General features: G+C 40.8%; 1 protein-coding gene across 2 annotated transcripts; it reads left to right on the forward strand.

The window, feature by feature from the left end:
* The first annotated feature begins 5,754 nt into the window (after positions 1 to 5,754).
* Positions 5,755 to 7,610, forward strand: LOC136679795 (interleukin-8-like). Of its 2 annotated transcripts, none has more exons than XM_066658471.1 (4): positions 5,755 to 5,907; positions 6,325 to 6,460; positions 7,012 to 7,095; positions 7,426 to 7,610. In XM_066658471.1, the coding sequence occupies exons 1-4, from the start codon at positions 5,844 to 5,846 to the stop codon at positions 7,457 to 7,459; spliced, it is 318 nt and encodes a 105-aa protein (XP_066514568.1). In that variant the 5' UTR covers positions 5,755 to 5,843; the 3' UTR covers positions 7,460 to 7,610. The 2 variants fall into 2 exon arrangements, with proteins under 2 accessions (XP_066514568.1, XP_066514569.1); XM_066658472.1 differs by having other exon boundaries at positions 7,429 to 7,610.
* Positions 7,611 to 11,755: the final 4,145 nt, after the last annotated feature.

Genomic DNA, 11,755 nt, shown 5'->3' on the forward strand with positions numbered 1-11,755 from the left:
GTGTGTGTGTGAGTGATTGTGTGAAATGGTGTGAGCGTGTGAGTGACTGTGTGAAATGGTGTGAGTGTGTGAGTGACTGTGCGAAATGGTATGAGTGACTGTGTGAAATGGTGTGAGTGTGTGAGTGACTGTGTGAAATGGTGTGAGTGTGTGAGTGACTGTGTGAAATGGTGTGAGTGTGTGAGTGACTGTGTGAAATGGTGTGAGTGTGTGAGTGACTATGTGAAATGGTGTGTGTGTGTGAGTGACTGTGTGAAATGGTGTGAGTGTGTGAGTGACTGTGTGAATCTGTCTACAGGTGTGAGAGTGTGAATATGTGTATGTGTATGTGTCCACACGTGTGGCCTGGCCAAAGAGGACAAAGGAGGCTGTTGCTTAGGCATTGTGCACATCCTTGGTTGAGTTTATTACTTCCCATATGTCTTGAGGTTAAAATGGTTAACAATTTATGGTTAAACTTTCTTAAGGAAGTACTGTGCACTAAAATGTAAAACTTTATACATTGAAAACTGTTACACATGATAAAGAAAGGCAGTATTTTGCTGTTCTCATTAGTCAGCTGATAGGATTCTTGTCAACAACCTTGCTGAGATTTATTTTTCTATTCTAAGAAAAGAGGAAAGTTTCTCTTTTTGATTTTTTTGGATTAGTAGACAAATCAAGGGACCAAAAATACCATAGGGTGCTGGGTGCAGAGCTGTTTAGTGCCTACTAATACTAAGAGAAATGTAAAGAAACTATGATTCATAAAGGCCAAGCCAAAGATATGAACTGACACAAAGTGAAGGAATGAAGAAATATTAAAATCTTCATTTAGAATCTATATTTGTGGGTATATGGAGAATGTGCCACTGTGTTTCAGTCAATAAAAATACATTAATCAAATACATAATATAGGAAATACAAATTTACTTTTAACCACAGTCTATAGTCTATAACAGTCTTTATCAATATAATGTTAAAGTTGACAAATACATTACAGTTTAAGGACAGAGGTGGATTTCTGTGTTACATCATCTTTCATTTTAACTACACTATTTACATATTTGGGAACTGGGGATACCAAATGCTGCGGTTTGCTGAGTGAAAACCACTTCTTATTTGGTAATAGATTTTTGCTGCTCAACACTTTATGGTCATTGTTACCTAATTCATGGACATCTCCCTAAAGCCAGCAAAGGCCAGGCATCCTCGTAAATGTAACCACATTTGCTGCCAAGCCTCCAGTTTTAACACCTTTAATTACTGCATTAAAGATGGACATACTCCCAGTTATTGGCCTCGATTTTAAAAGAAGGTTTGATGAACATGTGTCCATAAATGTCTGGTAATACAGCGTATTCATTTATAAAGAAATATTAGGAACTGTGCCATATCAGTCAACTTATCAACTGTTTGTATTCTTTTATCACACTTTTTGGTTTAAAATAAAGGCTCGGGGGCCGGGTGTAGACTAAAGAGGATGTCCAATCAGCATTACAGTAAAGACCACAGGTCTAAATCCTTTAAAAATAGAAGGAATGCCTGACATTTAGGTTAGCATTTTCTGTTCCTTATTCTGACCCTCTGTCTACCAGTATTAAGTGCTAAACAGAGGAGAGGGACTCTGCACTCGTAAACTGCCAAATGCATGTTTGGAATTTTATAGAATGTGTTAAAAAATACAAATCTGCATATATCACAAAATGCTACTACAATACACACACCCTCTAAAAACACTGTCATTTACAGTACATTTCAGAGCTTATCAGAATCTGTTTATTCATCAAGGATCTGTTATATGGGGAGTTTTTTTTTGGTGCAGATGTCATAACATAAAAATTAAATATAATAGTTTAAATAGTGGGTGGCACTGTGCAGGTAGTGTCTCAGTCACACAGCTCCAAGGACCTAGAGGTTGTGGGATCGAGTTCCACTCCGGGCGACTGCCTGTGAGAAGCTTGGTGTGTTCTCCCTGTGTCTGCGTGGGTTTCCTCCGGGTGACTGTCTGTGAGGAGTGTGGTGTGTTCTCTCTATGTCTGCGTGGGTTTCCTCCAGGTGACTGTCTGTGAGGAGTGTGGTGTGTTCTCCCTGTGTCTGTGTGGGTTTCCTCCGGGTGACTGTCTGTGAGGAGTGTGGTGTGTTCTCCCTGTGTCTGCGTGGGTTTCCTCCAGGTGACTGTCTGTGAGGAGTGTGGTGTGTTCTCTCTGTGTCTGCGTGGGTTTCCTCCGGGTGCTCTGGTTTCCTCCCACAGTCCAAAAACACACATTGGTAGGTGGATTGGCGACTCAAAAGTGTCCATAGGTGTGAGTGTATGAAATGGTGTGAAATGTGTTTTTATTCTTCCTTTCTGTGTGCCAGAATACTCCTTGCAGATATAAACCTGGCACAAATTAATAGTTACTGAACAGATTAAAATAAAAAAAAATTTAATGAGCGGGAAAATATTATCAGGCACGTTTTATTGGCTCACTTTCTGTTTATATGGAAGGATTTTGAAAGTGCTTTGAAAGGATTTTGAAAGAGGAGGGTCACTTCTGTTTTTTGTTTCGATTTCCAACTTATTTCATTTAAACAGAAAAAGTGAAGAAATAATAAAATTCATCATTTTTCATTCATTGTCTATTACCGCTTTTCCAGTTCAGGGTCGCGGTGAGTCTGGAGCCTACCCAGAATCATTGGGCGTAAGGCAGGAACACACCCTGGAGGGGCGCCAGTCCTACACAGGGCGATACACACTCGCACATATGGACAATTCACCTACCAATGTGTGGCCTATCATGGAGGAAACCCATGCAGATACTGGGAGAACACAGCAAACTCCTAACAGACAGTCACCCGGAGGAAACCCATTCGGACACGGGGAGAACACAACAAATTCCTCACAGACAGTTTCCAGGAGCTGGACTTGAACCCACAACCTCCAGGTCCCTGGAGCTGTGTGACTGCGACACTAACCTGCTGTGCCACCGTGCCGCCCAATAATTATAATAAATTATTAATTATAATAAACTTTTACAGTATAGACACCCAAAACTAAATTTCACATCATTACGGCTAATTTGAATAAACAGCCTTTGATGTTTTATTCACTAGAATCTTACCCTTCGTTCTGGGTTGGTTACCATCTGCCACCAAATTGCAGCTACAAATTGTCTGCTCTCACTTGAACTGAATGGTAGCCTTTCCTTAAAATTTCTCACAATGATCAAGACAAAACAACAGTCAACATTGCACCAGCTTTTCTGACATGGAGAACACTAAGTGCTGGTAAAAGGTTCCAACAGGACTCTGAACTTATGTTTCTTCTTCTTGATGATCTCTGTTGGCCAGATGAGTTACTCTTGTCCCCCACAGCTGTGTAGTGTGTCAGTGGACTGGGAAAGCCTGCTTTCACTGGCGCATCTCAATCTCTCCTCCACAGGTAAATGTGTGCTCCTTTCCTCTGCCTAGTGGTGAGCTGGTAGACTACAAGAAGCAGAGGCAAGCATCGTGTTTGGTTTTCCCATTCCACATAAAATTGTGCTCTAAATTACACTGGTTTTTGGTTCGCTTTACTTTTTCAATCCAGGGTTTTACACTGCATTTTACATACATAGGCCTATCTCAGTGTTAAAACACAGTGTAACTGCAGCCCAGTTTAAAGGTGGAACAGGGAAATTAATCTAGCTAATGAGAGGCTAAATGCAGCCTTGTTGGACAAGAGGTTGAATGTAGTTTTTTATTCGGATTTCCCATTCCACATTAAACGGTATACTATGTGCTAAATGTACTAATTATGTAATTGTGTACTGTCCTGCTGCTGTGTGTTGTTCCTTTTTCACTTAAGCTATTTCTTAGTGTTAAACACAAATTTCTGCATCACCACTTAGGTGGAATGACAAATTTGAATGAGATACTAACTACATGCTGATTGAGAGAGCCTGGTTTTTCCTGGCTGCTGACTGTACTTGCCAGTGAATACCTCTTTCATTTGCTCTGGGATCATAGAAGGCCGGTTGCTCTCCTCTCCCAGCTGCAGAATTTCAGTTTTTTACTGCTGTTTGCTCCCTTTCCTTCACACCAGTTGAGAATAGTGAGTGTCCCTGAGCACATTTGCTACTCCTGTTCTCCCAGGACTCCCCAGAAGGCTGAATAAGGATTTGTTAGAATTGGAGGGGCTGGTGGCCATGTGTGACCTCTGGTGGTATTATGGTGCACCTTTAAACAAACAATTTCTTGAGGCTAGCTAATGTTATTGCAGCAGACTAGTTCTTCCTGCACATCCCTTTGCTCATTGTTAATAAGCATATTACTGCCCTAAGAATCCAGTGGAATACTCATGTGTATTTTTTTACAAAGTGAATGTGTCATATACTAGATTTTAAAATATATCCTTTGGCACCCTTCTGACAGTTTATAAAAGACATCCAAATGCTGCTACTGCTTGCAAACAAAAGTATATACTGCAACAGGAAACCAGCCTAAACCTAAGCACGAATCAAGAGTATGAAAGACAGTAGTCTCCAAAAGTTCACAGTAAAAGCACTCCTTCAGACCACAGCTGTGGTAAAAAAGCGAAGGCAGCACACTTTCACAGCCCATGCTTCTCTATTGTGGATGGAAACTTATTAGCAGAGAAAAGAGAGGCATAGATTGATTGCTGTGAGACCGAGATGGTATTATGGTATTATTTGTTTCCATTAGAATGTTAGCTGAATTTGACTGAAAGGAAATGTGTGGTATAAATGAAATTCGTTTATACAATAACAGAGGCTAACACTTTAATGTATTCATTAGAAGCTAATGCATCTCATCTGTCAGTTCAGTTCAGTTCTAACCTTATTTTTAAAGACAATGAGGACTATTTCTATTCTGTTGCTGTTGTGTCAACAACACCTTACATAAAGTCTCTATGACAACTGTAAAACCCTCCATGACAAGAGACGTACACAAAAGCACAAACATTAATTATACAATGTGTCTTCAAACTGAAAAGACACATTTTAAGACAAATTTGAGTTTCCTCTGGGCACTTCTGTTTCTGTTTCCTCCCACAGTCCAAAAGCACACACTGAAAAACGTTTTCCTGTCTTGCGCCCAGTGATTCTGGGTAGGCTCCTCACCCACCCACCCACCGCAACCCTGAACTGGATAAGTGGTTATAGATAATGAATAACCTGCTGATGTATTGCTTAAAATTAGTGGTTGTGAAACGCTTACATTGCTGATTCTAATCTAACAACCTTCTATAGCAAAACAGGAAGTGAGCAAACAGTTGGGATGCAGTAACCTCTAACTATTATTAGAATTATTAGAATCAAATACAAATACGAATCTTCATCCAAAATATTCCACACATTTACATTTTATCAAATGAAGCTGCAGTCAAAGTCAATATGGCTTTAGTTTGTTAGTCAAAATTAACTCTTAGTTTACGTATATTTTTTTAATGTGGCCCAATTCCAACAACAATTTCTCTGCTATATTTTATCAGTTTAATATATGCGTGATATAATAATCACAGTTTTAGTCCATTGTGTATGTGTTTGATGATGTGTTTCCAGTCAAATGTCTTCATTAAACCAGAAAAACAAACAAATATACGATAAAACTACGTCAGTAAAGCCGCCCCCACATGGCTTTTTATAAAATACACAGATACAGAGTCAGAAATTGTATATTCTAAGAGCCATAACAAAGCTTTCCAGTTAACACCCTATGTTTGCATCCTCCCACTCTTCCTTTCAAGGCTGGCTATTGGGTCTTTCCTACAACATTAGCATATGTAATATTTCCTCGTCTGAGCATCCTTAAATACCCGTCAAAGCACAGCACTCATCCCAGATCGAGTGCAGCCTCATCGCCAATCCTCCAGCTCCACCATGACTCTCAGTGCCCGTCTGCTGCTGGCAGCCACTGCCCTCTGCTGCCTCTCCACACTGCTTGGTAAGAGAATATTTTACACTGATATATGCCATAGGATGTAATAGAATTTTTTTTGTTTTCATGGTGTCTCCATGGTGGGTTTGTTCATGTGGAATGATCCATATAGGGAACATGCTTTTTATTTATGAACAAGAACAACTACCACCATGAACACCTCTCCATGAAGGCAACCACATCAAAATGCAGAAGATTTGGGGAAAACAAGTAAACGCTGTGCTGTTCATGACAGTCAGGAAGCATCCATGTCACTGCAGCATCTAGATATTTAAAAAAGGGTGAAGGCCATTACTCCTGGCCATTTTTATAGGAACGTAATAACCATGAAGGGTCAGCCTTGCACTGTTGGAGAGCAGAATGGAGCAGAACATTGTGACAGTGGGTGTTTAATGTAATATGTATTTTGTTTTACAACTCTAGCCATGCCCATGGAACTATTTGCCACTAGCCACAGATGCCGCTGCATTGACACCACTGAGCACCCAGTGAACACAAGCCTTTTCAAGAGGATTGAGGTCATACCTCCAGGACCAAACTGTCGCAACACAGAAATCTTGTGAGTCACTATGCGCCTCAGTTTACTTTGAAAATATGGAGGAGGGGGAATAACGTCTGACATGAAAGAAACTCCTTAATTGATTCATTAACCCTTTACACTTCAAGGACCCATTGGAAATTCCATTACCTTAAAACTACAGCACATATGAGCACCACGAATACACTTTCAGTTAACATTCAGATTCAAATATAGTCCATCACTGGGTTTAGTCCTTGCTTAGGAAACTGGTAATAAAAATAACAGGCTCAAAAAAAACTCCTCTAGTCCCCAGTAGCAGTGCAAAGGATCTTTTTAAGCTGTTGATGTCTATCAACAAAGGAATGATCTTTGGATAAAATAAAGGTTAAAAGCTTATAGTGACATCAAGCCTCAGCAAAAATTAACATCAAAACCAGCATAAAATTCAATTAACAAAAATTAAATATGCAGCAAACAAGTGGAATTTAGTAAAAGAAAGTATCACATTTGTTAATTAAGCTTTGCCCATTACCATGTAATCTTTACTTAGAGATTTCAACTGACTTCTGAACTGATTTCTATTTCCTCAGAATCACCTTGAAGGACAGTTCCATTGTGTGTGTGGCACCTGAAGCCAAGTGGATTAACGGCATCCTCATCAGATTGTTAAAGGGGTAAATTTTGACACTTTTTACAAATCATTTTTAAAGTAGCAGTAAGTCACAGTTACAATCGAATACTAGCAAACAACTTTAACAAATATTATTATTCCTTATTTGAAGTATCAAATTGTTATGTAGTGCCCTGTATGAACAGGTCCGTGCTCCATAAAACGAGTCCTCCGTTTTTTAAATGGTTTGGTGTCAGTGTAATGACTGAGTCATAAAATGAAGAGCCATCCATAAAGAAAATGGCAGATTAGTCCTTTAAATTGTCTGTGGTAATATTCTAACTATTTCTCTTGTTAATGCTGCCTCACCTTGTAATTTTCTTTTTAAAAACAGCAGAAAATCAAGATCCACCAGCAGCCAAGCCTGAAAACGATGAACAGAGACGACCACCTTCAGAAAAATCACTGCCCACTCATTTTTTGTTGTTTTTTTTTCTTTTGCCTTTCTGTCAAATCATAAACATAAGCTAATTATGTATCCACTCAATGATTTTTAACTTGTCATAAACAATCAGTGCTTCATGAAATAAATTCTTTTTTTAAAAAAAAACCTAACAACTGAGTTTTTATTTAAAAGAGTGTTTATAAAATGTAACATTGCTAAAATTTTAAAAACTAGTTTTTGTCTGTATTTGAAGACTTTTATTTTGCATCATGGTTGTGACATCACATTTACACTTGACCATATTAAACATGCATTCTGAAATGATGGAGTAAAGGCAAGAATGAAATCAAATACTCAAATATACAAATACAGTAAACAAATACTGCAATTGTGATGAAGGGCACCATGCTGAAAGCCAAGTGTTGGCGACAAGGTCATGAAATTTCTCAGCATTTGCCTGTGGAGAAGTGGAAATGTACCCTAGAGTGGTAGGAGGTTCAGTGGGATGAGAATGTTCTCATACAGCATAGCTGACCTTCTACCGGCTTTTGCGGCTGAATAAATTCATATTTCCAAAGCAATATTCCAAGAGAAGTGCTTATAGAAGTGTTAGCAGGACCTGGTCATTTACAATATGCATGCAGTTAATCAGTGACTCGTTTTCAATCATCCATCTTTTCTGTGCTCTTTTCCTGTTTTTCTGCGGAGGAATTTTGTTCACTAGGACCTCATTATCCGTGTATGGGTGATTCATACCTGACTATTTCATGAAACATGTTTCACGGATTTGAGGGACCTGGAGGTTGTGGGTTCGAATCCCGCTCCGGGTGACTGTCTGTGAGGAGTGTGGTGTGTTCTCCCTGTGTCTGCGTGGGTTTCCTCCGGGTGCTCCGGTTTCCTCCCACAGTCCAAAAACACACATTGGTAGTATCCAGTATCCATAGGTGTGAGTGAATGTGCGAAACCTCCAGGGTGTGTTCCTGCATTGCGCCCAGTGATTTCAGGTAGGCTCCGGATCCACCGTGACTCTAAATTGGATAAGCGCTTACAGATAATGAAGGTTAACTCTGACATATTTGTGATGCACAATAGTGTGTGCTTTATCTTTAAGGTTCTTTAACAGTACATGCTCAGAACAAGCTTATAAACATTCATTCATTTTCTATAAGCCGGTTAGCCAGTTCAGGGTCATGGTGGGTCCAGAGTCTACCCGGAATCACTGGGCACAAAGCAGGAACACACCCTGGAGGGGGCACTAGTCCTTCACAGGGCAACACACACTCACACCTATGGACAATTTTGAGTCAGCAATCCACCTATCAATGTGTGCTTTTTGGCCCAGGGGTGGACAAGGTCATGAAATTTCTCAGCATTTGCCTGTGGAGAAGTGGAAATGTACCCTAGAGTGGTAGGAGGTTCAGTGGGATGAGAATGTTCTCATACAGCATAGCTGACCTTCTACCGGCTTTTGCGGCTGAATAAATTCATATTTCCAAAGCAATATTCCAAGAGAAGTGCTTATAGAAGTGTTAGCAGGACCTGGTCATTTACAATATGCATGCAGTTAATCAGTGACTCGTTTTCAATCATCCATCTTTTCTGTGCTCTTTTCCTGTTTTTCTGCGGAGGAATTTTGTTCACTAGGACCTCATTATCCGTGTATGGGTGATTCATACCTGACTATTTCATGAAACATGTTTCACGGATTTGAGGGACCTGGAGGTTGTGGGTTCGAATCCCGCTCCGGGTGACTGTCTGTGAGGAGTGTGGTGTGTTCTCTCTGTGTGTGCGTGGGTTTCCTCCGGGTGACTGTCTGTGAGGAGTTTGGTGTGTTCTCCCTGTGTCTGCGTGGGTTTCCTCCGGGTGACTGTCTGTGAGGAGTGTGGTGTGTTCTCCCTGTGTCTGCATGGGTTTCCTCCGGGTGACTGTCTGTGAGGAGTTTGGTGTGTTCTCCCTGTGTCTGCGTGGGTTTCCTCCGGGTGACTGTCTGTGAGGAGTGTGGTGTGTTCTCCCTGTGTCTGCGTGGGTTTCCTCCGGGTGCTCCGGTTTCCTCCCACAGTCCAAAAACACACATTGGTAGTATCCAGTATCCATAGGTGTGAGTGAATGTGCGAAACCTCCAGGGTGTGTTCCTGCATTGCGCCCAGTGATTTCAGGTAGGCTCCGGATCCACCGTGACTCTAAATTGGATAAGCGCTTACAGATAATGAAGGTTAACTCTGACATATTTGTGATGCACAATAGTGTGTGCTTTATCTTTAAGGTTCTTTAACAGTACATGCTCAGAACAAGCTTATAAACATTCATTCATTTTCTATAAGCCGGTTAGCCAGTTCAGGGTCATGGTGGGTCCAGAGTCTACCCGGAATCACTGGGCACAAAGCAGGAACACACCCTGGAGGGGGCACTAGTCCTTCACAGGGCAACACACACTCACACCTATGGACAATTTTGAGTCAGCAATCCACCTATCAATGTGTGCTTTTTGGCCCAGGGGTGGAAACCGGAGCACACGGAGGAAACCCACGCAGACACAGGGAGAACACACCACACTCCTCACAGTCAGTCACCCGGAGCGGGACTTAACTTATAAACACGTTTTTGTTAAATCTTTGCAAATCATGTTAGTAATAAACAGCAAAACTCACTGAGAGACTGTGATCTGAGTGTCTTCTATAATGGTATATTTTATTTTTATACAAACCGGATTCCAAAAAAGTTGGGACACTAAACAAATTGTGAATAAAAACTGAATGCAGTGATGTGGAGATGGCAAAGGTCAATATTTTATTCGTAATAGAACATAGACAGATCAAAAGTTTAATCTGAGTAAATGTAACATTTTAAAGGAAAAATATGTTGATTCAAAATTTCACAGTGTCAACAAATCCCAAAAAAGTTGGGACAAGTAGCAATAAGTGGCTGGAAAAAGGAAATTGAGCATATAACGAACAGCTGGAAGACCACTTAACACTAATTAGGTCAATTGACAACATGATTGGGTATAAAAAGAGCTTCTCAGAGTGTCAGTGTCTCTCTGAAGCCAAGATGGTAAGAGGATCACCAATTCCACCATTGTTGCGCAGAAAGATAGTGTAGCGATACCAGAATGGTGTTACCCAGCGTAAAATAGCAAAAACTTTTAAGTTATCATCATCAACCGTGCATAACATCATCAAAAGATTCAGAGCATCTGGAACAATGTGCATAAGGGTCTAGGTTGTAAAACTCTACTGGATGCTCGTGATCTCCGGGCCCTTAAACGTCACTGCACCTCAAACAGGAATGCCACTGTCAAGGAAATAACAGAATGGGCTCAGGAATACTTCCAGAAAGCATTGTCAGTGAACACAATGCACCGTGCCATCCGCTGTTGCCAGCTGAAACTCTACAGTGCAAAGAGGAAGCCATTTCTAAGCAAGCTCCACAAGCTCAGACGTTTGCACTGGGCCAGGGGTCTTTTAAAACGGAGTGTGGCAAAATGGAAGACTGTTCTGTGGTCAGATGAGTCACAATTTGAAGTTCTTTATGGAACACTGGGACGCCATGTCATCCGGACCAGAGAGGACAAGGATAACCTAAGTTGTTATCAACGCTCCGTTCAGAAGCCTGCATCACTGATGGTATGGGGTTGCATGAGTGCTTGTGGCATGGGCAGCTTGCATGTCTGGAAAGGCACCATTAATGCAGAGAACTATGTTCAGGTTCTAGGACAACATATGCTCCCATCTAGACGACATCTCTTTCAGGGAAGACCCTGCATTTTTCAACAAGATAATGCCAGACCACATTCTGCAGCAATCACAACATCATGGTTACGTATGAGAAGGATCCGGGTACTGAAATGGCAGCCTGCAGTCCAGAATCCTTCACCTATAGAGAACGTTTGGCGCATCATAAAGAGGAAGGTGCGACAAAGAAGGCCCAAGACGATTGAACAGTTAGAGGCCTGTATTAGACATGAATGGGAGAGCATTCCTATTTCTAAACTTGAGAAACTGGTCACCTCTGTCCCCAGACGTCTGGTGAGTGTTGTAAGAAGAAGGGGGGATGCCACACAGTGGTAAAAAATGGCCTTGTCCCAACTTTTTTGGGATTTGTTGACGCCATGAAATTTTGAAACAACATATTTTTCCCTTAAAATGATACATTCTCTCTATTTAAACTTTTGATCTGTGATTTGTGTTCTATTACGAATAAAATATTAGATGTTGGCACCTCCACATCATTGCATTCAGTTTTTATTCACAATTTGTTTAGTGTTCCAACTTTTTTGGAA

This window comes from Hoplias malabaricus, chromosome Y (genome assembly GCF_029633855.1).
Source record: "Hoplias malabaricus isolate fHopMal1 chromosome Y, fHopMal1.hap1, whole genome shotgun sequence".
Lineage (NCBI taxonomy): Eukaryota > Metazoa > Chordata > Actinopteri > Characiformes > Erythrinidae > Hoplias > Hoplias malabaricus.

Bases quoted from the DNA above. Each gene is read 5' to 3' on its own strand.
- LOC136679795 (XM_066658471.1), top strand. From the start codon at position 5,844: ATGACTCTCAGTGCCCGTCTGCTGCTGGCAGCCACTGCCCTCTGCTGC. The intron at 5,908-6,324 runs GTAAGAGAATAT...TTACAACTCTAG, and splicing joins CTGCCTCTCCACACTGCTTG to CCATGCCCATGGAACTATTT. The intron at 7,096-7,425 runs GTAAATTTTGAC...TTTTAAAAACAG, and splicing joins CTCATCAGATTGTTAAAGGG to CAGAAAATCAAGATCCACCA.